Consider the following 26,704-nt stretch of genomic DNA (forward strand, 5'->3'; position numbering starts at 1 on the left):
CAATATTGGATAAGCTTATTGGATGGGTAGAATTATACCATGATTGATAGTCATATGTGCCAATCGGTTTGAAGAATGAGGCTACGGAAAAAAAAAACCTTTTGCCCAATTGAACACGGTCTATGGGGAGGGACTTGTTCTGGCCAATAGGAATCCCCTACACTACAGCGGATCATCCCACATCCATGCAATCAACCTTTGTGGTCTTCTGCTGGGCGCCATTTTGATTAAAGTAATATGAGAGGGCTTTGTAGGCAGTAAGTAGCTAGATATTTCCTCAGTTTAAACTATTTCATACCTGAATCGACTGACGTTTGATAGAGATTAAGCCATCTGAGTACACCGAAAATGGCTACGGGAGCAAACGCAACTCCTTTAGGGAAGTTGCATCCCAGTATTGGCGCTAAACGAGGATTTGACGCCGGGCCTGGTGCGGGGAACGGGTTGATGCCTACACCAGGGCCGCCTGCATCCTTTCCTTCTCTACAAGGTTTCCAGCCCGCGATGCCAAACGCATCTTTTCCGTCACACCAGTTCAATCCAGGGACAAGTTTTTCGACCCAGGTTCAACAACAACCGGTTGCAGGGGGCGGACTGGTCAAACCAGGTAAGTTAACCGAACGTCTAACTAACGTTTCCAACGCTTGATAGCGGCATGAGTTAACGTTAGCCAGCTAATGTGGCTAAGTAACATGGGCTAAAGGCCCCAAGTCAAGCTCTGGCACGAAATGGAGACAGTCCAGCTAAGGTTAGTCATCAAACGAAAGCTAGTGGATACCTAACATTAGCACACTTAGCTTTGCACGGTCGGCATTAATAAATCTCCTTTCAGTAACTAAATTCGCGCGTCTCATCAAACGTCAGTATTAAACTCTTTGTGAACGTTGTAAACGTTACCTTAATGGTGGAATGTAACAATGCGTAACGGTAACTTCAATTTTCAGGGCAGCGCTGTTGTTAGCTAGTTGCGCTGTGTGAAGTTTTGTTTTTTCAGAGTTTCATGCGGCAGTCATAGCTAACGCCAGGTTAGTTTTGTAAACTATGTCAATGACTGCGTTAGCTAACTGAGCACCGTTGCCTTTTCTGCGTCCCAAGATGTCCAACTTACACGCGCACAATTCAACAGTCAGTATCGATTTCTTCTTACTCAGCGTTAGATGAGTAAACCCAGAGGTGGGATGTAGTTTGTTGATAGCTTTAACTATTACCCTTTCGTTACTCTTGAAAGAAGAGTTCGATAGCTACCAGGGCCCATTGGTGTTTACTTAAGTATGCCAAGTTGACAGGCTCTTGTATTGAATCCAGCGTCTTGTGGCCACCTGTCGGTCATTGCCGCTTCCTGTTACCTCTACAGATAAACAAGGTCATGTTGAATGGCCCTTGAATTCACGATCACAACTAATATGGGTACCATCTCCGTTTCTCTCAGTAGATTTCGGTGGGAAGAAACAAAGGAAGAAGAGTCGTTGGAGCAGCGAGACGCCTGATCAGAAAACAGTCATACCAGGCATGCCCACTGTCATTCCCCCCGGACTGACGCGGGATCAGGAGAGAGCCTATATAGGTAAACATTTTAAATATCTCTTGTTAATTCAGGTTGCTGTGTAAATTATAAACACAGTTTTGTTTTATAATATGTTTCATCAGTTACATCTGTTCAAGGTTCTAGTTTCCGTACATGGTTCGTACCAGCATTAATGTTAAAGCTTATCGCCTGTATGCAGAATCCCCAACAGTTAGAGCTCTCTAAAGGCACCCACAAGATGTATTCTAACCAAAAACTTTGATTCATATTTTCAATTTATTCAACAGTCATTTTACCGTGTGACACAAAGTGGGAAATGTCTAATTGTGCTCCAACTGTTGAGACAAAGCGATCATTTCTAACAAGTAATGATTATAACTTGATGATGTAACATGTTAATTATGGTTATTTCTCTTTAATGAAAGTAAAGTGGTTCTGCTGTGGCAAGTGTTTCTGTGGTCTTATGGTTTGCATACCACTGGGCAGCCATTAGCAAGAGGAGTTTGAGATAGATTATTAAACACCACTGCTTGCTGCTGTCTGTCCTGAGCTGCAGGTCACTGCTCACTGTCTTGCTTGAGCCCCCACACTTCATCAATATTGTTCTGTGCATGGAGGCGTTACTCATAATATCCTAATATGCTAAAGTGTGCTTCTGTTTAAGTGTGAGCAATGCTGCTTCGATGGCATGAGAATTCTGCATATTTAAATTATTCAACCAGCTGACTTAGCGGGCATACCAAATTGGGAAACAGCTGTTATTGTGTTCTTAGTTTAACCTGTTTAAAAAAACAGAATGATCGTATGAAGCTAATGGTTTTGAACCACAAATGCCTTCCAGCAGCAGTGTAGCATCAACACACTGCCTTCACAGGCCCTCAACAGGGTAGTCTGAAGCGGATATCCTTTGTCAATAAGTGACACCGTTGTTGATGTTGTTCACTCATTGGTAATGGTTGTTGTTCTGTGGTATGTAAACATTCATTTGTGTCCACCTTCCGTTATCACACTTATCATTTCCTTTGCTCATTCAGTAGATCCCCTAAAACAATCCAAGGGAAGTGTTTTAAGATGAAAAATCTGTGAACCACAATTCACAGGGCCTGTATTCATCTCTATAATCCAGAGCAATTGTTTCAGTGACCGGTGAATCTCTGTGTTTAGGGGGTATTTCATTACAACTTTCATAATGTGCATGGGATGACTGATTGATTTATTTTTTTTCCATTGCCTTCTAGATATAATAATTGTCTTTATGTCACTGCAGCCCCTCAGTGTTAGATCTGTGGAGTGCAAAGAGTGACTGTGAACACCTTTTTTTGTTATTTGAACCGTGCAAAACAAATAGACCAATCAGTGCTTTTCAGACCTGATGTGTCCTTAAAATGCCAAAGCCGTTAAACACAATATGCTGCAGTTTGTGAAGCCCTGTCTTCATGGAAGAAAACCACAGCTCAGGTTTGAAATATTAATGGTTTGGCAGGCATTTTTTGGAATCATGGTCTAGCCACTTACTATGATATGTTGCCATGTGTAATCATTGTCTGAGAAAAGGTTAGTCCTCTTAATGCTAATGTAAATGAGCCGTAAACATATTCATTTTGGGTAACGTGTTCCTCCAATGTCCTCACATATGATTAAGTGGTTTCATGCTTTAGACTCTTGCCAGATGTTGATTTGATCTCCCTTTATTTTTTAAACAGACTCACCATTTGTCTTTACCTCAGTAATGTATGAGACAGTGCTCTAATGTACAGAGCGTTGTCTCTCTGATGTTGTTGTGGTAACCACATTTCTCTCCATCCTTGTTTTTCTTTCCTAACCTGAATTCTTCCAGTCCAACTGCAGATTGAAGACCTGACTCGTAAACTGCGTACAGGAGACCTGGGAATCCCTGTTAACCCTGAGGACAGGTCGGAAAAAGATTAAACCCATGAACAGTAACATTTTCTCTACCTTCTTGACTTTTTGGAAGACAAATGTTGATTTTCAGTATATATGTGGTTGTTAGCCAAAGTCTCAGATTGCATAGTAGTATTAGCAGGAACACGTAGTATTTATCTAGCTATCTCCTAAGTGAAGGGCAGTGTTGTTTAAAATGTGAGCTTTCACATTGTCAAAGCATAGGACTAGAGGAGATTTGATCTACAAACATATAGTTATAAGGCTTTCAGAGACTGCTCATCATTCCATCACCACTAAGTGTACATGAATGTGCATTTACTTCTACTTGTAGCTTTAGCAGTTTTTAGATTGGTGTGTCTTTTTTAGTAGGTCTATTAAAATCATTTTGTGATAAAAGCTAGGTATAGTTAATACTTAAGACATGATTACATCAAAGAAACTGTACGGTGGAGTGCAAACTATTTTGCCCCATCCATTAAAAAAAAAAAAAAAAACCAACCATCTCTGGTGGAACGAGTACTAGCTTTTTGAGAATTGATAGATGCATTTATTTTTACCCAAGACAATGAGACTGGGCAATTGTGGCAAAAATTGAAAGAAAAAAAAACTATATATATATGCGTTTATTTTTTTAAAGAAAAATTGCATGAAAGCAATTGGCCAAATTGCAAACTTATGTTAAGTGAAAGTTTTAACAAATAATTGGCTTTGCACATATGGCCTCTGGAAACAGTGTTTCCCTCTTAACTCAAGGTCCATTTTCTGGCTTTTGGAGCTTTTTGGTCTTAAATCCTCGAGTGTTTTTGTTTTCCCCTTTTCGTTGTTTTGGTCTAACAAATGATATACAGATTAATAGGATCTCAGTTTCATTATGGCGTAGTTAAAATAGTTAAAATTCTTTTTGTCTTGGGTAAAATAGCAAACAAATAAGTTAATTGAAAACAGTTTTCTAAGTGATAATATAGAAAGGGGGGGGGGGGGGGGGGTGTGAAATTTTGGGCAACCCACTGTATATAGGTCATTGTAAGCTGGGTTTAGATGTATTTCAGCCAAGACAATTTAGCAAAGTCACTGCCAGAACAAGGATAACTGTCTTGAATATTTGCAGCCTTTTATTGGATTATTTCTCGTTTTACTCGACAGTTAAGTGGACTAGTTGCTTCTAGGGGTCGACCGATATGTCTTTTCAGGGCCCATACCAGTACTGATTGTTAGTAGTAAAAGGAGGCCCATAAACAATATTTGAAACTGGTATACAGTACATTTCTAATAAAAATGAAACTCTTTGTTGAAATTCCTTCAAGCATATATTTAATCATGAAAACAAGAAAAGTCTTATTTCTTGTGTAGTTAACCAAAACATTTAATAAATAAAAAACAAAATAGCCCCCCAAAGATTTATGACGTGAAAATAAATAATGCAAGCAAAGCTTAAATTCATACTGAAATTTAGCCTTTGTTAGTTGTGGTGCAGAAAGCAGAGTAGCTTAGTTATTTAAATGTTACGTATTAACAACATGTGATAGCAGGGAACCTGTCATTCAATACAAGCTTACTTCATTACAAAAGATCACTAGAACTGAACATGTACAATAGCAATAGAAGTGACTGTTCAACGCTGACAGGTTTACACTATCTATACAGTAGTCATTTGAGTATGACACTGTTATTGACATAGAAATATATACGTTATAGCCCATCAAATTGTTTTTGCTAGCTACCTGGCTAAATTCTTCATCCATTTATGAATTCACCAACACATTGAGTGAGACAGCAAAGCAGCAACTACAGACAGAGAGGCAGGTGCATCGGCTTTAGATTATTTTATTGGCAGTCTTAAAAAACTCCTTACAGATTACAAGAATAAGAAAATTGTTGAACATCGGCTCAGAGCGTCAGCCAGCTCTATAATCGGTCGACCCCTCGTTGCTTCAGATTTAGCCTACTGGTATTTATGCATCATGCTTTCACCCACTGCTTGTTTTGTGTGTCTGATGTAGAGTGCTGTGTGAATATATGAATACATACTGTATATGATGCATAATGTGTAAAGATTTTTCTCTGAAACAGGTATGGGTCAATACACCTTAATGTATGTCAATTATTATTTTAGCATTGATTGTTAAATAATCGATGCTAAAGCTTCAGCAGCTTTAAAGTTGAAATAGTTCAGGTGAATTTTGGTTGACAAAAGATTCCCTTCAATTCATATTGCCATGCCTTACTTTTTTTAACTTACTGGATATTATAACTTTTTGCCAGTGATGACTAAGCTCATGGCGTGTAGCGTGCATCATAACAAACTGATTACTAGGTTTTGTTCTGGACTTAATAATTTGACGCTGGTCATCTCTGGTTTTCCCGTAACGTGGCTTTAAACATCTCCACCCATGGGGAAAGGGGGTGTGTTCCAGTTTTCCCTGTGGACTCTTGAGGTCTGGAAGAAAACTTCCAGAATTGTCTGTACCAGCTTATAACATAGTTTCCATAAGGATCTGTTCCTGCAGGAAGTGACTTGCTCTCAAGAGTGTGTGAAGTTGACCTTTGCTAGCTAGAGTCCCTGTCGTCTGTGCACTGTATAGAGTTTCTCTTCATAATCAGACATTTCCACAGCAACTTAAAAAGTTGATTGCAGATCTGCAGCACTCTTATAAATCACTCCCCGATCTAATGTGACAGAACCAACTGGGGGTGTTTCAGGTTGTCACCGTTGGAAGTTTGAAGCATAAAAGGAAAAAATCAATTTTTTTTTCTCAAACCTTGCATCACATGGACACATGTGGCTCTCTGATGGGAGAGCATAGGAAAAGGTGGATATCTAATCTAATTCCTTTTCTCTAACCCAAATTACCCCACATCAACCTAACCCTTTTTCAAGCACAGAGCCTCCTTAACGCAGCAACACAGGTTTTCAGCATCCAAGGGGAGGTACGGACCTCTTCCGCCACGTCAACACCAAGCAACTCTCAAAGCCAACTTTTCTGCTTAGGATTGTGAATTTTGCTTTGGTTTCTTTTTCTTACCTCCAACTTTCCTTTCTTGTAGGCCAACAATCCTGTATGCAGGTTTAGTTATGGCCATGTATTTTTTCCCCCCTTGTGGTTGATGCCCCTCCGGTGTATTGGGTTAATTGCCACAATACAGCTTTGGTTGCCCCCTTTTTACCCTGAATTGTATAAAATAATGGACTCTAGCCTTTGAAATGTCAGTGCAGAGTTCCTACAAAATTTTCTTTTTAAGTTTGCTCTTGCACTGGCCATGAGTCACATTGTCTGAGAATTCTCTCAGTCGAACCAAATTCCCAACATTTTCTTTCCGTTTATCATTGTTTGTAAGACCTGTCAGTACCCATTGATTCAAAATTCCTACTGAAGATTTGAAATTCTTAAAGTCTTAGCTAGCTGTAGGGAGCCTGTGTGATTGTTAATGGCGGAGCTCCACTTCTAGAAAGGTATCGATGAAGTCTTTCTTGTCTTTTGTATGCCATTTTCAGGTCTCCCTCTCCAGAGCCCATCTACAACAGCGAGGGCAAGAGGTTAAACACCCGTGAGTATCGCACACGGAAGAAGATTGAGGAGGAGCGTCATTCCCTCATCACTGAGATGGTTGGACTCAACCCAGACTTCAAGCCTCCTGCAGATTATAAGTATGATTATTTTTTTATTTTCCACTGCCTGATATCAGAAACTACAGTGTAAATAATCTGTTGTGTTAGTATATTAGATAGATATGTGATTTTAAATAGAAATTTAGTCACTGCCAGCTGCTTTACAGGAACTTAATAAAACTTGTGGCCATTGCCATGGGCTCTGCTTTTTATTTTTGTCCACCTGCTTTATAGATGAATTCTTGGAACTAAATTTGGGCGCTGCTCAGGAGTTGATACTTCACTTGTAGTGTTATCAGTCATGCTTGGTTGAGCTCACACGATTTCAGATCACAAGAAGAACAATTACAACAAATGCAACAACAGTAACCACTATTTTATCACTGCATCTGTGTGGACATTCGGAGCTGCAGTCAGCGATTTGACAGCAAAAGGTGGACCAGAAGATTTCTCAGCATCCGGCAGAAAAATATTCAGGGAGAATTTAGGAGGAAAATTTACTAAAAATTGAAGGATTTCACTGCACTCATTGGAGTAAGCTTTGAAGACTGACATGCTTATGTCAGCCCCAGCTGTGATTCAGCAAAATTGAGAGAGAAAAAGAAATCAAGAACAATATTTGCAATAAATGCTTCTCTTGGATTTGTTTCCTGTAGGCCTCCAGCCACCAGAGTCAACGACAAAGTTATGATCCCTCAAGATGAATACCCTGAAATCAACTTTGTTGGTCTGCTGATTGGGCCACGGTAAATTGGATTTAACATTAGTCATGTAGCAAGTATGTTAACAGCCAGAACAGTTAATAGTGAACTGTGGATCTCACGTTTTTTCTTCTTTGGTTTTACCAGTGGTAATACACTGAAAAACATCGAAAAGGAGTGTTGTGCCAAGATCATGATCCGGGGCAAAGGTTCTGTGAAGGAGGGGAAGGTTGGCCGAAAGGATGGACAGATGCTGCCAGGAGAAGATGAGCCTCTGCATGCGTTGGTCACCGCCAACACGATGGAGAACGTCAAAAAGGCTGTGGAGCAGGTTAGATCACCTCAGTTGTTCTGATGCATCATATTCCTGTGAGGTGTTCCATCACTGCTCAGCTTGTTACTTGAGAAATCTGTAAAGATTTATTGCCATACTGTGTGTATTCAATGTCGCTTTGGGACTCTACAGTATATAAATGGGAAGAAATTTGTGTCCACAGATTCGCAACATTTTGAAACAAGGCATTGAGACACCTGAGGATCAGAATGACTTACGAAAGATGCAGCTGAGGGAGCTGGCCAGACTCAATGGCACACTGAGGGAAGACGACAACAGGTCAGCATAACAAATGTGGAAACAGTGGAGCTTTACGCACAGTTTAGTGTTGAGAGATGATTGGTGATGAATGTACGAGCATGGGAGAAGGCTGCTCAATGTAAGGTCCAGAGCACCACTGAAGACAGAATGTGCCTTTTTTTCTCTGTAGGATCCTTCGTCCTTGGCAGAACGCTGAGCCACGCAGCATCACCAACACCACCCTCTGTACCAAGTGTGGTGGAGCAGGCCACATCTCCTCTGACTGCAAGTACACCAGGTAATGATTAGTTGATCAATTCACATCAAGCCTAATTGTTCGTGCAGTGTCATAAATCTTTTTGTAAAAATGTTTGCTTGCTGTTTTGCTTTGTGTAGCTCATTCGCTGCCCACAGAGCGACAGGTGGCGAGCCTCCTCAGTCGGCCCAGGACAAGGCTCGAATGGACAAGGAGTATCTGTCCCTCATGGCTGAGCTGGGGGAGGCTCCGGTTCCTTCCTCCGGTGGACACTCCAGCACCCAGGGAGGAGTGCCTCGGGCCTCCGGACCCAACAGCAGCCAGCCACCACCGGTTAGTTGGCGACACACACATTCCCTAACACCTGTTGGTGTAGAAATTTGTCTTAAACCGACTTTTGTGTGCAGCAGAACCGGCCTCCGTGGATGAGCTCTGGTCCAGCTGAGAACAGGAACTTCCACAGCATGCATGGAGGGCCCGGTGGCCCAGGAGGACCCCACAACTTCCCTCCCCCCATGCCCAGCATTGGAGGCCCCCCTATGCCCCCCAACCCGAACAGCCTGCCTCCCCCCTGGATGCAGCCCCCTCCTCCTCCCATGGGTCAGGGTCCTGGACCTCATGGACACCCCATGGGTAAGGACTGACATGAGTTTTGGGAGTTTTTATTTGTTTAAATTCACTGGTTCAGACAAGATTGACATTACGGGGGGGGGGTCTGGGTATAAAATATTCACTGTTCCTCTGTAATTTAACTCATCAATCATCAACAACATTTTAACCATCGGGAAATGTGGTCTGTAGTAGACAAGGAAGCGGGACTAAGCCAAAAGACAGAACTATAAGCCTCCCCAGTGGGTGCTGGAAGGTTAAAGGGAAGGCACAGAGGGACATGCATGAGGCCAAGATCCTCTGTGATGTATTTGAGTCAAAAATTGTTCTCCTTGGAGTTGCAAATTGAACACAGACATAAAACGGATAGACAAAAAAAGGTTCAGTGGAGATGGTTTTAACTGAACAAAGAATAAAGCAGAACAAACAGCTCAAGATGCAGAACACTGAAAAATCCACTTTAAAATATAAGCACATTGCTCAAAGTGGGATTTAAAAACTACACAAGGTGAAAAATAGTTGTTTATTACAGCTATAATTATTACTGGAATAGGAGTGAAACTTTACCTTCAGACTTGCTCTGGACAGGATGAAAATCGCAACAGGTCTTGTCTCAGTTGGTTGTGTTTCTCAACAGGCCCCAAGCCCTGGGAAAATGCTGACATGCTGCAGAGAGAAGCAACCTTGTAAAAGATCATTCAAATGTGCAACAAGACAAACTGTTGTGGACCAAGCAGAATAAACTGTGGCATCAGAACTTCACTGGAGAAAATGTTTGACTTTTGGTTTTCTTGTAGGTTTGCTGCCACCTCCAATGGGCATGATGCCGCCTCCCCCTCCTCCCCCGAGCAACCAGCCGCCTCCTCCCCCTTCTGGACCTCTGCCTCCGTGGCAACAGCAGGCTCCACCTCCCCCTCCAACCAGTAGCATGGCAACCAGTACACCGCTGCCATGGCAACAGAGTAAGACCACACAAAAAATGTATCCAAACCAGTCTGTCAGTCAGGTAGAGGAGAAAGTGTGTCAGATTGTTTAAAAGCTTTTTTTTTTAACTAAACATTGTGACAGTCCAACATGGTAAACACTGAGGGCAGGTCAGCTGGCTCTCTGACCTGCTCATGGTAACCACAGATCCTCACTTTTTGCTCACATGACAACTTACGTAATCATCTGCTCAGATTAGATGACATCACATATTGGGAGATGATGATGATGATGATAATGTTGATGTTCTTGGCTCTTGTATGAGTTAACATGACCTGTTAGCATACTGTATGTCCAGTAATGCAGTTACTTGTGGTTATGTAATCTAATGGTTTGTCAGTAAGCATGTGTTTTGCAGTTATTCACATTAACATAGAATATAATCACTGTTTCTGTAGAAGTCGTTGACATCCATGCAGCTTCTTAACACATTAGTAATTCATGAATGAAGTGATCATTTGGAGTGTAGTTTGTAGTGTTAAATGACCGAAAAGAGTTAACCTGCAGCTGTCCCCCTCCCCTTGCAGATACCACCACCACGTCCAGCCCTGGCACCGGCACCCTGCCTCCATGGCAGCAGCCCCAGCAGCCCGCAGCCTCTGGAGCCCAGCCCCCACCACCCATGGGTACCCCATCCATGGTGCCGCCTCCTCCCGGTGTCCAGCCCCCCTTACCCCCAGGCGCCCCTCCTCCACCCCCTCCACCACCTCCAGGCTCAACCGGCATGATGTATGCCCCACCGCCGCCCCCGCCACCCATGGACCCTTCCAACTTTGTGACCATGATGGGAATGGGAGTACCGGGCATGCCCCCCTTCGGCATGCCTCCTGCGCCCCCACCTCCTCCACCGCAGAATTAACCCTGCCACAGACGAATCGTCCTCCCACAAAAGTTTCCACCCTGCAGCACATTGTGGATGTGTGCTCACAGAAAAAATATAACCAGTGCTTTATTTTTTATTGATCCTTGATTTTGTGAAGACATCTCTGAAACAATGAAAGGCTGTGTCAGTTCAATTTGTAAAATTGCGTAACTTAGTTATTTTTCCTGTTTTTAAAGTTTGTGTTAACACAAAGCTCCTTGTGTGCATACAAACACTGTTGCTTTCGGGCACATGTTCTGCATTGCTACTGTAGTTTGTCACGTTACTTGTATACCAAATAAACTGCTCAAATAGCCCGTTGGACATTTAATTTGTGCTTCAACAGTATCATAGCTTCAAAGGGTCAATTCAAACTTAACACTCGGATATTATTGGATTTAATATATTCAAGTTCAACTTGCATGATCCTTTGTAAACATTTCACTCACAAATTGATACTCCTGTCATGTTCCCTATGTTGGCTTAGAGTTTAATAAGATTAATATTTTTGTAATAACAAGATGTGAAGTGTTTCTTAGTTCTGTCAGAAAACCTTTTTGTAGTATTGTCTCAGATTGATTTCCAGGGTTTTAATTTCTTTTCTTACTTGCCTGCATCTCAGTTGTGACATTGAGTTTGAAGAGGGGGGGGTCGATGCTGTGATCAGCTAGCTTCTGACCCCTTGCACTACTTGGCTGCTGAGAATCTGATGTCTCGTTGTTTTCCTGCATCTCTCTGCTCTGATGCTGTGTGCAGTATTTGTGTTGCTTTTGCAAGGCTGAATACATCTATTTTGTCTTGAGTTATTAGAAGAGAAAAATGTTAGTTTTACTGATTCTGGAATCAGTCTGTTGTGTTATGGCACTAGGCTGAATGAATAGCTGTTCAAATCTTGCTTGGTTTAGCATTAAACTGATCCATTTCACCTTTTTGTCGTTGAGTACAAACTGGTTTGTCCTTTCATGGTTGTGAGACCCTTCCTGTTGGAATGCTTGCCAAGATTTTTTTCCTGTTCGCTGTCTCATTCAGATGTGTTACATAATCTGGCTTTGTCAAGAGTGTCGGCTGCCTCACAAAGCTTCCAGGAAACGTGCGCTCAGAGAAACATACATGGCTTTAACATGTAATTAAAACGCTCACATTCAAAGCACATTTTCATGCTCATCATACTAGTGTGTAGAGCTAATGTTGAAACTCATGAAGAGAACAATGATCTCTTCATCACTGCAAGACAGAAGCAACAAACTCATATTACCATATTCAATCGAAATACACAGTTATTTTATTGTTATTCTTGATTTGGCAACTTAAACTAAACTCATTTCTGTGTTAGTTTCCACTTGTGCAGACTTCAATTCTGGATACTGGCCTTCATTTAAGCCTGCAAACAACTGAGGCAACAAGGAAAAGTGGGAATTTTATGTTGTAAAACTTTAACATGTTTTCAGCAGCTTGAGCAGAAGTAATGGAAGTTTGGCTAAATGTAACTCCAGATTCTTTTTCTTGAGCTTTCCAATGCAAATCTTGGTCTTCATCTGTTAAATTGAGTTGTTTGTAGATGTTGTGTAGATAGCTGATTGTCACCACATGGCCTAATATGAAAAGAGTATTTACTCGAGGTACACTTGCATTTTCTGCAGCTTTCAACCACATCACATGGTCTTCCTCAACAGGTGGAGTTTGTTAACTTGTTGACAACTGAGCAAGATCAATTTGCTTGAGGAGGATTTCGAGATGTGGTTGAAAGTTCTGCAAAATGATTTGGTTGTTTTTTTCCCCTTATAACCACTACTTCCAAGGCCAAAAATGAGCTTCCACGTTTAATAGCGTGGCTCTCTCTTCAAATTGGTGTTTTTCTGGTTTCACTTGTTCAGCTGGTCACATCTAAGGAAAGCACTTCCTCGTTTTGCTTCTATAGTTCTGAATGCCCCCCTTGTGTCAAGAACTGTGGAAAACGACCGTTGATACAGTTCATTTCTGTCCCAAATCCTTTGAATGGAGGACGCAAAATGCGAATTTCCGACATTCAGGATGCGAGTGTATAAGGAACAGGTATATTCTGTGTCTGTCGAGTTTTTGTGCAAGTCTCGAGGATGCAAAGCTACAGCAAGTTAACCAGACTCAGACCAGAAGGGAAGTGTTTTTTTACGTAAAAAATAAAAGTAACGTTCACGTTGTCGTCTTCACGTCTGAGAAGTCTAGAACCAAATTATTCATTCAAAATTACTTGCGAAAACAACGCGGTCCCTAGTTTTTTTCTGCTGAAAGTGCTTGCATCGCGGACATAAGTACACGTTGCCCCTTTATCCTCTGTTCATGGTGGGAAAGTTGTCACAAGGAGGCGCGTGACGCACTCGCAAATCGTCTAAGAGCGCTTTGTCCGTCTTTTATTTTGAAAGGGGCAACCGGAAAAGTTTGTTTTCCTGGTCGTCTTGACGGCGCGTACGTGACGTATAAAACGGGCTGGCCGGCCTCGTCTCTCTGGCTGTCTGTGCTCAGAGCAGTGGGCAGGTTGCCGGGTGAAATTGAACTTAACATCTCGTAAAAACTCAGCAGAACACGCCTGAAGCATGGCCAAGCCGCTGACAGACCAGGACAAGAGGAAGCAGATCTCGGTCCGAGGGCTGGCCGGCGTGGAAAACGTTGCGGACCTGAAAACTAATTTCAACCGGCACCTCCACTTCACCCTGGTGAAAGACCGAAATGTGGCCACCAAACGGGACTACTACTTTGCCCTGGCCAACACAGTCCGGGACTACCTGGTGGGCCGCTGGATCCGGACGCAGCAGCATTATTATGAGAAAGACCCGAAAGTAAGCAGCGGGCTGATGCCGCAGTCCTGCACGTACACACAGCTGACCGGGGGGCGGTGGGAGGGGACGCGGCGTTCAGCAGCTACTGCAGTCTCACAACTGATGGCCTCGTGCGGGGGGTGGGCGCGCGCGCGTGTTTATGTGTGCGCGCGTGCACGGATTTCCTCTTCATATCCTTTTATAGAAATGTTGTGGCTGCATTGTGTTGACGCACAGTATGCATTGAGACAAAGTTTCTGTGTGTCAGCAGAGTGTGTCGCTCTCGAGGAGTCTTCTGTATGTGTGTTCTGTGTGTTACATAATCTGCTGCCCCCCGCATCTGCATCTGCCTCATTAACCTTGATCTGACGTCTGTTGGCCGCTGAGGACGGCGCACGTCCTCGGTGCTGCAGATGTGCACAGTGTGCTGATATTATCCGCACTGTGTGGCATTAAGAGTCAACTGGTTGCTGAAACGTGTGTTACGTAACGCCCTCCGTCCATCCCCATCACCACACACTGCGCATCACAAAATGGCCACACTGTTAAAAAGGGCAGATGGAGCTGCATTGCATAGTTTCTTCCCCACGAACTGCCTCAGCTCGGCCCATGAAGCGCTCAGCTTCATTTTGCTGCTGCAACAGGCGGTTGAGAATGAAAAGCCCCGCCATCTGCAGAATAAAGACGGCTGCAGTATGTCTGCGTTCATTGTGTAATGCCTCTCTGTGATCTGATCGAGGGCCGAAATTCACAATTCATCCTGCTTGAACCTTCTTGTTTCTGATGATCAGACCTCTCCGACTCTTTGGCTGGTCTCATTGTTATAACCTCAGGCTGTGCAGCCAGGCTTGATTCAGCTCCACAGGACTTTAAACTCCAGTGGACACTCTGAAGGTTCCAGATGTGGTTATATTGTTTGAAAATGATGCAGGAGACATCAGCACATGTCCATTTGATGGGGTGCTGCAGCTAGAAAACGTCTTGATTTGAACATTTCACTCTACATGAACGTTATGCACTCTTAATGGCAGGTGGAAACAGCCTGATGCTGAAAGTTAAGGGGAAAAACACACATTTTAAGGATAGGTCCTGTTTTTATCTTGTCAACAATCCAATTTAAAAACCAAAATTAACAATGAATATGTCCTACAAGTACTGTGTGTGTATCTGCTCTGTCAGTGAATGTCAGCTGTTTGACGCTGTTTCTACAGTCAGAACATACTGTTCCAATGACATCAAAACCTCACTAATCACACCTACAGCAGGTAACCTTCATGTGAAGTCTGTGTAACCTTTGGAAAATCAGCACAACCCCCCCTCCTATTTATACTGACCACGGATGCCTGTCACTTTGGCACATGCTGTTGTCCATGTGTGCTTTTTTATACGACGGCGGGGTCAGAGAGGTCACATGGCACAAGGTCAGAGAGGCTGGCGAAGCGTCAGCGAGGACACACAGAAGTCTCTCGTGTCCTCGGCGTCTCTCGCCGTGCCCACGTTGGAAGTGTGTGTTCACTTTGGCGCTCTCGCAGAGCTGTGAGGGGACAGTGTGACTGCCGGCTCGTTGTTTGATTCACTCCTCCGTGAAGTGTTGCAGACATTGTTGGGGGAGCTGCCAGTAATAGCTCCGCCGTTGTTGCCTCTGACAGCAGCTGTTGTTTTCTGCTAGAGATAATGTTGCAGGGCCATTAGGAGCGCCAAATGGAGCGCACGTGTTTTATTATTAGTGTCCTCCTGTGGATTTGTGCTGAGTTCTAGTGCACTGTTGTGTGAAGAGGAAACACTAAACACATTTTTTTTGACAGTGATGTAAAGGTATGACTGAAAGCATGTTTAAAATGTTGCTAGCCTCACCCAGGTTGTGTTCTGTTTTCCTGCAGCGTGTCTACTACCTCTCCCTGGAGTTTTACATGGGCCGGACTCTGCAGAACACCATGGTCAACCTGGCCTTAGAGAATGCCTGTGATGAAGCCACATACCAGGTGAGGCAAAGGATCATGGGAGTGAAAAGGCAGGACACAGGAATGATGCACTTTACCCAAACCAGCCGCTTCTCTCTCGTATCTGTTGAATAAATGTTGGGTATGAAGTACAATATTCGCCTCCAAAATGTGGTGGAGTAGCTGTATCCAGTAGCATGGAATGGATGTGAGTCCCTGTAATGTCTGTTGGCACCAGGGATGGCTGCTGCAGGACACCAGACATCCGTGCAGACTTGTTCCACAGTAACATTATGCTGATGTGTTCTCAGCTGGGTCTGGATATGGAGGAGCTGCAGGACATCGAGGAAGATGCCGGCCTCGGCAACGGCGGGCTGGGTCGTCTGGCCGGTGAGCTCCTGCTTCCTCCTGATTGGCTGTTGACAGAGAGTGATGTTTAGTGCTGTGGAAAACCTTGTCTCAAGCAGCCCCCCCTCCCTCCTTCCTGTTGTCTCCTCAGCTTGTTTCCTGGACTCCATGGCCTCTCTGGGTCTGGCTGCTTATGGATACGGCATCCGCTACGAGTTCGGCATCTTCAATCAGAAAATTGTCGGCGGCTGGCAAGTAAGTTCACCTGGTGGTCTTTATGTGCTCGGCTTCTTTGTGATTAAACCTGCTTCAGATTGTGATCCAATGAAAACAAGGTAACTGAAGGCCATGTATGGGATGCTTCACCCTGCCTGATTCAGGTTCCTCTTGGTGGCATGACCTTGACTTTACAGATTTCACTTCTTTCAATAGAACTCTTCATCAGGATGCCTGTTTCACATTTTTCAACAGAGGAAGTCATCTGTACTTCCCTGAAATCTGAGCTGATGACGTCCTTGCAGTGATAGTAACTGAACTTTCCTCCACTCTTTACCCACAGATTAGGGCAGCAAATAGCTGGCTTAATGAAACAGACTTATATTGGTGATGGTGGTTTCCAGAACTTCATACTAAAGCTGAGGCCTAAAGGCTGACTGTGAAAGAACCAGAAATCCTACATGCTGTCAGTCACTTGTGAATGAATGAATTTACCTAAGTATGCTCTATAGAATAAACCTGTTTGCAGCAGTCTATATGGCCATCTGTATTTCCAGTTTTTCCAGAGTCATAGTCCTGATGTCATCTCTGCCTCGTCTCTGTTCTGCTAGCTTCTGTCACTCCAGGCGGTCTCACACTGATGAGTCCTTTGTCCTCCCTGATAAAGTCGCCCCAAATGTGGCAAAAGAGAGAATGTGCAGTAGAGAAAGCAGTCAGTGAAAGACACAGCAGAACAACAGAGCCGGTGTGTTTCCACAGGTGGAAGAAGCTGACGACTGGCTGCGTTACGGTAACCCCTGGGAGAAGGCCCGCCCGGAGTACATGCGCCCAGTCCACTTCTATGGAAGGGTGGAGCACACAGCTGACGGAGTGAAGTGGGTCGACACGCAGGTTAGGTTACATATCATTAGACAATATAAAGGGTTTCATCAGTCACCTGTCAGATAATGGACAGAATATTGTCTGTGGGTTTATACTGTTTTTTGAGGCTAAGAATGCTAAGAATCATTGTAAAATGAGTGCTTTACAATGGGAAAATAAACTAATGAGCGCCCTCTGCTGGACACTATATGTAATGGCGTTAAAAAGCTCTTATCTCACAGATCACTTTTCCAAATAGTGTGAACAATTGTATTTACTGTATTTAACACACATCTTGATTTAATCTGGCTCAGGTGGTTCTGGCTCTTCCCTATGACACCCCAGTCCCCGGCTACAGGAACAACATCGTCAACACCATGAGACTGTGGTCTGCCAAGGCCCCCTGTGACTTCAACCTCAAAGACTGTGAGTATTAAACCCTCACCACGCGACTGAACACAGTCTAACTCGATAAAGAGGAGAATGAGGAAGGACCTGCACATGAGTGACAGCTGCTGTTGTCCCACAGTCAACGTCGGTGGCTACATTCAGGCTGTGCTGGACAGAAACCTGGCGGAGAACATCTCCAGGGTTCTCTACCCCAACGACAACGTGAGTGGCAGCTGTTTTCAGTGAAAAAGCTCTAAAAACCTGCCCAACACCAAACAGCAGTCAGACAGACAGTTAGTGGCTAGCTGGTGAAGCATTTAGCAGCTTCAATGCTTAATTTAGCACTGGTTTTCATAATCTGACTGTTTCATTGCACTGATTTGTGATTTATCATACATAGTAGTATTTTACTGTGACATACACATTTATTTCTGTGCAATAGCATTAATGTTGTAGTCATTTTATCCACTATGTGCAATTTGTGGAAAGTCTGTGAAATTCTACAGAATTTTTGGCATTGTATCCTAATGGCAATTTTTTTTATAGTTGGTTGCGGCAGTATATATTTTGTATGTATTTTTTAAATATTTTTTCTTTTATATTGTCCTTTGTATGAAATGTATACATATATATATATATAGTCAGCTTTTATTTTGTATTCTGAATTTGTATTTCTCTATTGCTATTTTTTTCCAACTGCTATTACCTGCTGCCTGTGATACACAAATTTCCCTAGCTGGGGATTAAATAAGCAGCCTGAACAATCTCAGCTGTATTAGTGCAGAGTTTGTAGAAATGAGATTCTGGCTGGAACTGCTGTCCATGTCGTCTTTGCTCTGCAGTTCTTCGAAGGGAAGGAGCTGCGCCTGAAGCAGGAGTACTTCGTTGTAGCAGCAACTCTTCAAGACATCATCCGTCGATTCAAAGCCTCCAAGTTCGGCTCCACAGAGTTTGTGCGACTGGATCTTTCCACGCTGCCAGAAAAGGTGAGAGCTCCGTCATAGCATTGTATGACGTTTCACATCACGACATCTCAAGCCTCCTTTTTGCACTGCTCCATGTTTCCATTTATGTCAACATTTGCTAACATCCGTTACAGCTGTGCAAATATCTTGTGCAATAATAGTTATTTTTTACTGTTACATATTTTCTACTGTGCACGAGTGCAAAAACACTGTATTTTATTGTCCGTATATTACTCATGTGCAATTTTCCATTAAGAAACCGAGCCATCTTTCTCAAGGCAATATTATTTTCATTCTTTTTGCATAAAATCCTCATATATGCAATTGATTTTAGTTTGTATCCTTTTTTGTTCTTTTGCTTTGTTTCCTTTTTATCCTCGCTGTCTGTAACAACTTACTTTCCCCGGCGTGGGGAAGTTTTATTACCCTTATTTTGTTAAACAGATTTAGGTGACGATCAGATCACCCTTTTATATGACAGCAGTTGTCTGTCATGTGTGAATGGAAGGTCTGACGTCTTCATTGCCAAACCCACTTTGCATTCATTTTATCTGTGTCTGTGGTCTGCAGGTGGCCATCCAGCTGAATGACACCCATCCTGCTCTGGCCATCCCTGAGCTGATGAGGATCCTGATGGACATGGAGAAACTCCCCTGGGAGAAGGTATGTGGCGCCCCAGCCGTGCAGTAACACACAGGCCTGCTGCAGTATAACTCAGTTGTCCTGTGGTCACTTGTGTAGCATTCTGTCCCTTCCCTGTGCATCTATCAGCACTGCAGTTGCGATGACGCAGCAGTCAGCAGAATGACACGAGCCAAAGCTGAAGTCATACACTGTGACAGCATGTTAGCAAATGAACCTGCTGATGTAGGATCACCTTTTCCAAAAACTGTTAAAAACGAAGTAGTAGAGTACAAAATGTAAGTAGTTTATTGTCAGTTTGAGTGTTGGCTTCAGTCTGCGATACGTGTGAGCAGGTGTGAAGATGTCAGATATCTCTCACCCCTCGGTCTCTGGTCCGGTCCTCTCTGTGTTCAGGCCTGGGACATCGTGGTTCAGACCTGTGCCTACACCAACCACACCGTCCTGCCTGAAGCCCTGGAGCGCTGGCCCGTCGACCTCTTCCAAAACCTGCTGCCTCGTCACCTGGACATCATCTACGAGATCAACAGGAGGCACCTGGAGGTACGAGGGGAGCTGCAGTGACATTTATGAGCGTTTTAGGCAATTAGATGATGATGCCCCTTATTATCTGTACAAACTGAGTAATTGACATTTGGAGAAATGATCCTGTTTGCTGTCTTGCCCATATTAAGATCTAGCAGTTTAACTTCTCTGCACCCTGTTCTGCACTCCCCTAAGACCTCAGCCAAGCCCATACTCATTAAGAACTAACCCAACTAGTACTGCCAGATGTCAGACCCCACCTCGAACCGAGACCTGAAGCTATATTTTTGCTTTATTTCAACCATCATTGACTGGACCCACATCCTAAACACAATAAAACAGCAGAAACACATAACCAAGATTTCAGTGGGACCTGTTGGGATGGAAGTCATGACTAACATTTTAACAAAAGGTATGATGACATTAAGCCATAGGAGGATTTATACATTAACATTTCATTGGATATTTATATTGAATTAAATTCACCACGTAGGTGGTCGCCCCGTCTGACGTCTTGTTTAAAACACAGCAGGTGGCATAAAAAACAGGTTATTTCTAATAATTAGTACAACAGACAAGTGAAAACATGAATGATGACGTTCAATGTGTAACGAAAACAAAAAGGAGCTCATCGGAATCATTTTCACGGCTGCAGGGAGGAAAGCATGCTGGAGAGGAGGGAAAACTATGGAGCTCATTTCTGTGGGTGGAACAGTTTTATACAGAGAGGCCAATTTTCTTTATTCTGCAAGCAGCTGCAGAAAGTGTGTATGAGGTTATGAGATGTGCAGATCCTGGTTATGTTATTTATTAGTCATGAAAGTTTGATGGAGCTCCAAGAGGCAGAACCAGGCACAATAAAACTGTGTTTTTCATATTTCATGTTATGTTTCTGTCCTTACCCCTCCAGCGCATCAGCAACCTTTACCCTGGAGATGTCGACCGCCTGCGCCGAATGTCCCTGATAGAGGAAGGAGACGTCAAGAAAATCAACATGGCTCACCTGTGCATCGTGGGATCTCATGCGGTCAATGGAGTGGCCCGCATCCACTCTGAAATCATCAAAGACACTGTGTAGGACAAACCAGTTCACCCCCATCTGTCTCTGTGTGCTAGTATAACATTAGCCTCTGGACATCATTATGTTTGGCATTATTGCTGCAAGCTGTCGGCTTTGCAAAACCAAAGAAATCCAGCTGAGTGTTGTCACATGCAGTCATAGTACAACTCAGAGTTGCTGTTGTAAAGTGTTCTGGTGCTAATATTTTGGCCACGTGGAATTTCCTCCAGTGACAGTTGCTCCTCTCCTCCTCAGGTTCAAGGACTTCTACGATACCGACCCTGAAAAGTTTCAGAACAAGACCAACGGCATCACGCCCAGGCGCTGGCTGGTCATGTGCAACCCTGGCCTGGCTGAGGTCATCGCAGAGGTGTGTTTCCTCTCGTTCGTACGCACTGAATATAGAATATAGAGTTGAGAAGTGATGGGAGTCGTTTCAGGGGTTTTCTGCTTAGACGTTATTAGCTGATGACAGCACGTTGGGGCATGAAACTGTCCTGACTGGATCATCAGCAGAAAAGATGAGCGTCTGTGTTATAAATATCGAAGCACACATTCACTGGAAGCTGCCCAGCACAACCTGATGGCTCTGAGCAGCTCCACTGGACCCAGCCTGGTTTGTCCCACTGGCAACCTTTTGGTCAGCTTGTACTTCTCTAACCTTCAGGCCGCCACGATCTTGCACCAAATAGCGCCAAATGATATGTTTCTCACATGGTAATCATCTTCTTTAGAGGATCGGTGAGGACTACATCCGAGACCTGGACCAGCTCAAGCAGCTTCTGGACTTTGTGAACGATGACGCCTTCATTCGGGATGTTGCCAAAGTCAAACAAGTGAGAGTTTAAAATGCCTAAAGAAGGTGATCGTTGTCCTGCCTTTTTCTCTTTGTTTCTAATCTCGCTCCTCTGAATAATCTCATCTTCTAGGAGAACAAGATGAAGTTTGCTGCCTATCTTGAAGAGCACTACAAGGTGAAGATCAACCCCAGCTCTATGTTTGATGTCCAGGTGAAGAGGATCCACGAGTACAAAAGACAGCTGCTCAACTGCCTGCACATCATCACACTGTACAACCGTGCGTGTTCCTTCTTTTACTGGCAGCTCTTTAGAAAACACACGTTGATTCACAGTTTAGTTAAACTTTTTTTTTTAAAAATCAGGAATCAAGAAGGAACCTAATAAGTCCTGGACCCCCAGGACCATCATGATTGGAGGAAAGGTGAGTGGCCCTGAAGGTCAGTCTTTCCATGTTGGTTGGAAGCGAGACAGAACACTGACGTTGTTGTACGAATCACTTAAATTTAATATCTGTGCGTTCTTCAGAGATGATTTTTGAGTTAATGGATGATTGGAAGCAGAGACTGCTACCATAGCTCCAACCAAGAGAAAGTACATGGCTTTCAACATCATGCCTCCATCTGTCTGTATGTCCGTCGGTCCCCTTATTGTGAACATGATATCTCACTAACGCCTGGAGGGACTTTCTTCAAATTTGGCACAAACGTTCGCAGTGACATCATAATGTTCTGAATTGGTGACACTGATCTTTGGTGTCCACCTTGAAACTGTGCTGATTGTTTAGATCTTCTGTGCTGCAGGTTGAAGACGTGTGTGAAGCCTCCACGTTTTACAGTTTGTAGCTTCTCTGCAGCAGCATCCATGTTTGAAGCATTGTGGTCCAGCACAGCTATCCCTCTTCAAATGCTACATTTTGAGCAAAACGACAACAAAGAGTAGTTCCACACAGATCACTGTTCATTTCTTTCTTGAAGACTTAGGTTTTTTTTTTTTTCTGTCTCCAGGCAGCTCCAGGTTACCACACTGCCAAGATGATCATCAAGCTGATCACATCAATTGGAGACATTGTCAATAACGACTCTGTGGTGGGAGATCGCCTCAAAGTCATCTTCCTGGAGAACTATCGGGTCACTCTGGCTGAGAAGGGTGATGGAAACTATTCATTTCTAATCTTATTCAGAATGAGACGCTCTGTTCCGGATTTGAAGGCTCTTTCTTCCAGATGTTTGGGGCTTCAGCTCTGCCGAGTGCTTTAATGCTTATTGTTGATAATCAGCCGTCAAACTTGGGTACTCCTGCATTTTGTCTGTAGTGGAATGTGGATAGAGAGAAAAACTCTTTCTGAATCTGCCCACCTGTCTCCTGCCTGCAGTCATCCCTGCGTCCGACCTGTCGGAGCAGATCTCCACTGCCGGCACCGAGGCCTCCGGCACCGGGAACATGAAGTTCATGCTGAACGGAGCCCTCACCATCGGCACCATGGACGGAGCCAACGTGGAAATGGCGGAGGAAGCTGGAGAAGAGAACCTCTTCATCTTCGGCATGAGGGTGCACGATGTGGAGGCTCTGGATAAGAAGGGGTGAGGGTTATAATGGTCTGAATGGAAGTGACGTTTAACATGCCCTGGAATTATTCGTACATATACTCAGTGTAACTTTACCTGAACAACTGGTGCCGGCCCATTCTGGAAGACAAAATGATTTTCCAGAATGTCTGCTGCATTGATTTGAGGGTAATATTCACTCATGTTTTAAAGTTCTACCTGCTGTAATGATTGCTGAATGTCTTTTGTCCTCAGCTATGACGCTATGTCCTACTACAACCGTATCCCTGAGCTGAAGCAGGCGATGGACCAGATATCTGGAGGCTTCTTCAGCCCCGGCCAGCCCGACCTCTTCAAAGACCTCGTCAACATGCTGATGCACCACGACAGGTTAGAGCACACTGCTGCTGACGCGGAGGAGTCAGCGCTTTGTCCGTGATGACACGCAGCCAACCTTTATGTCCACAGTCATGGTGTGTCATCAGTGTATCACTGTCACCACTGTCACCACTGTCAGTGGCTGAATGAGGATGACACTCTGACTTCTTCAAGTCTCCTCATTCAAACTGACGGCACTCAGTAAATCTAAACCTTCTAAAACTGATTTGATATTGCTTTGTTCACTTTGATCATAGTAATGTCTAAAATGAATGTAGTATTGATTTATAGTAATGCTTCTTCTCATCCATTTTAACTGTATGTCTGTGCTGCAGGTTCAAGGTGTTTGCAGACTATGAAGCCTACATCAAATGTCAGGAGAAAGTCAGCGCCCTCTACAAGGTCAGTGTGTCAGCTAGCTAAAATCACACACTGTGCTGTACCATAAAGTACTATTTTTACATACTGTATATTATACTATACTATACCCCTATGTGCTGCAAAGCCAACATGCAATAACTACATAGTTGGTCAAATTTAATTAAAGATTGAAAACATGTCACATTTACAAAACCGGTGAAAGCTTAGAAGATAATTTGCCCCCATTTTCCTTCCCGAAAAATCAATTTAGATTCTCCAATATCGGAGTAGCTGAGTTTATTCTATCACATAAATGAGGCCGTCAGTAAATGTATTTATTATTCATAATGCAGAAAGAGAAAGTGAGACCAGATGAAGGCTCACAGTCCAAGGCCCATCTGAGCCTGTAACTGTCTGGTGTTGTTAAGATACATTTCAGTTAATTAGATCTCTGAATTAATTCATTTTACCGGTTGAAATGTGCAGAAAGCCTGAAAGAGCACAGTTTGTCTGTGTAGATTAAGAGTTTACAGTTTGTGGTAGTAAAAGTTAAAAGTAACCTATAAACACACTAAGTGAACTCCAAACTTCAAATCCTTTCTTCTCAACTTCTCTGGTTGTGTACTGCATACTGTACTGTGCTATACTATAGCACTATACTGGATGATACTGTAGTATAATGTACTCTACTATATTATATTCTGCTGTACTATACCATATGGTACTCTAAACTACACTATGCTTAATTACAGTACCTGTCAAAAGTTTGGACACACGTTCTCATTCGACCATAGTACAGCTGTCCACCGGTCTAATCCAGTTTCATCACAGAGTTTCATGGTTTTTGTGACTGCACTTGAAGATACATTCAAAGTTCTTGAAATTTTCCAGACTGACTGACCTTCATATCTTAAAGTGATGATGGGGTGTTGTTTCTCTTTACTTAGCTGAGTAGTTTTTGTCACACTATAGATTACTACAGCAGTTGGATATTATTTACTATATACCAACACAATCCGGCACAGCTGATGGTCTTAAATGCATTAATTAGTCAAAGCTAACGACCTCATCTCTTTTACAATGTGACCCCTTCTCCTCCCCCCCTCCTCCCCCTCCTCCTCCTCCTCCTCCCTGTGTACTAACAGAACCCTAAGGAGTGGACCAAGATGGTGATCCACAACATCGCCGGATGCGGTAAATTCTCCAGTGACCGCACCATCTCCCAGTATGCCAGGGAAATCTGGGGCATGGAGCCCAGTTTGGAGAAGATCGCTGCTCCTGATGATCCTCGCTAAACCACATCTGCCTCTTTCGCCTCACTGTAGCTGTAGCTCACCTCGTGGTCGAACCACTGAAGAAAACCTTGTAGCTTTTTCACTGTGTACTGTGGCGTTGTTTCTTTACCTTACTAATCTGTACACAACCTCTGTTCCTTCTGGTTCATCTTGCAGTAACATATATTGAAGTGGGCTTAGTCATAATCTGTATTTTTTTCTTTTTTGTCCCTCTGTGCACCAGCAATGCATGTTGTCACTGCTGGGTGAAAACCTTGTATCTCCACGTCAGCCTTTCAGCAGCTAAGAATCAGCCTAGATTTCACTTTGGAATCATGGGATCCTTCAGTTGGAGTGAAAACATGAACGAAACACGTCCTTAGTTTCCAGTGGTCCTGCTGTTTGGTCGCCACTGATGTGTGGAAAGTCTCAGTCGAAACATCAAGCAGTAGCTGAATCAAAGCTTTTTTTGAACGCTTTAACAGAATCAGGGATGAAATCTTTAACCAAGCTTGGTCTTCCGTTTTACAGGTTTCACGCAGCAGTGATTCAAACCACAATTCTAATAACATTCCCCTTCTACTTCGGAGCCAGTATGGCTACCAAAACCCAGCAAATATGCCAGTAAACCTCAGCACTGTTGTGGTTCCAAACCAAGCCACGTCTTCCATGGAAGAGAGAAGGACCACGCAGCCTCATAGCAGCACTCTGACTGGACGGCGCTGGGAGGAAGCCCCGCCTCCACGTTCACCACAGTCAAACATTCATATCAATATGTCATATTGAAATGCTCTCCGACTGCTCTTTCAGTGTTTTGTGGTGTTTGCTGAATATATCCGTTGTTGTGTGTGTTATCATCGACTGTCGGGGGAGTCTGCGATCTCCTCAGCATGTTTGTGTCTCATTCTGTCGTCTGTTCCTCAAAGTGACCTGTGTTACAAAATAACAAAGCCTTCTCTGCCTAAAACCTAAGTGACTGAACTTATCTTTGGAAGACGTGTGTAGTCTGTGATGTAGTTGTGTGTGTGTGTTACTTAGGTGAGTCCATGACACTGTGGATTTCAGCTCAGCTGATTTACTGTGACAACCTACTGTCCTGCTTCAGGTACTGCAGATGACTGAGTGACTGCTGTGGTGCTGCCTGGAGAGGCTGCAGACACTAAGGCCTGTTGACCACACTGACCCTAACATTTTACTGTCAGTGCGTTTCTTTTTTCATCAATAAACGGCAAAAAATACATCAACAGCTCAGACGTCTCAGTTCACTTTTTGCGCAAAAACAAAATTGTCCACGTGACACTTAAGATAAGACCAAGGTTTCTCCAACATTCCTCACCCTGCAAATGAAGAGTGTGATCAGCGAAGACAGGGAGCAACCCGATCTGCTTTCATTTAGAATTTATAAGTGGTATATAAATATTTAATAAATGCTTTATAACAGTGTCATCTAGTTGCACTCAGATATAAGTTACTAATGTACCTGTCAACAACTTTAATGGTTTGGATTAATTTTTAGTAGAAGGGGGAGTGGGATGTATTACCATGAAGACACAAACACCAAGATAATAAAGGTAGACTACAAAAAG

The 26,704-nt window shown here is 43.5% G+C and overlaps 2 protein-coding genes across 5 annotated transcripts; both read left to right on the forward strand.

The window, feature by feature from the left end:
• The first annotated feature begins 225 nt into the window (after positions 1-225).
• sf1 (splicing factor 1) lies at positions 226-11,972 on the forward strand. Of its 4 annotated transcripts, none has more exons than XM_041964946.1 (12): positions 226-607; positions 1,433-1,564; positions 3,363-3,438; positions 6,924-7,076; positions 7,694-7,783; positions 7,886-8,069; positions 8,236-8,351; positions 8,503-8,610; positions 8,709-8,901; positions 8,979-9,201; positions 9,975-10,139; positions 10,689-11,972. In XM_041964946.1, the coding sequence occupies exons 1-12, from the start codon at positions 349-351 to the stop codon at positions 11,018-11,020; spliced, it is 2,031 nt and encodes a 676-aa protein (XP_041820880.1). In that variant the 5' UTR covers positions 226-348; the 3' UTR covers positions 11,021-11,972. The 4 variants fall into 4 exon arrangements, with proteins under 4 accessions (XP_041820880.1, XP_041820877.1, XP_041820879.1 ...); XM_041964943.1 differs by having other exon boundaries at positions 1,430-1,564; positions 8,976-9,201; positions 10,689-11,971; XM_041964945.1 differs by having other exon boundaries at positions 1,430-1,564; positions 10,689-11,971.
• Positions 11,973-13,503: 1,531 nt separating this feature from the next.
• LOC121626194 (glycogen phosphorylase, muscle form-like) lies at positions 13,504-26,364 on the forward strand. The gene is made up of 20 exons (XM_041964519.1): positions 13,504-13,836; positions 15,696-15,797; positions 16,067-16,145; positions 16,255-16,358; positions 17,079-17,210; positions 17,495-17,606; positions 17,710-17,792; positions 18,413-18,556; positions 19,106-19,198; positions 19,574-19,720; positions 20,613-20,776; positions 21,018-21,132; positions 21,497-21,598; positions 21,692-21,839; positions 21,925-21,983; positions 22,567-22,708; positions 22,935-23,142; positions 23,362-23,496; positions 23,820-23,886; positions 24,990-26,364. Exons 1-20 carry the CDS (start codon positions 13,594-13,596, stop codon positions 25,137-25,139), a joined length of 2,529 nt encoding a protein of 842 aa, XP_041820453.1. The 5' UTR covers positions 13,504-13,593; the 3' UTR covers positions 25,140-26,364.
• Positions 26,365-26,704: the final 340 nt, after the last annotated feature.

Source organism: Chelmon rostratus, chromosome 23 (genome assembly GCF_017976325.1).
Source record: "Chelmon rostratus isolate fCheRos1 chromosome 23, fCheRos1.pri, whole genome shotgun sequence".
In the NCBI taxonomy this organism is placed as follows: domain Eukaryota; kingdom Metazoa; phylum Chordata; class Actinopteri; order Chaetodontiformes; family Chaetodontidae; genus Chelmon; species Chelmon rostratus.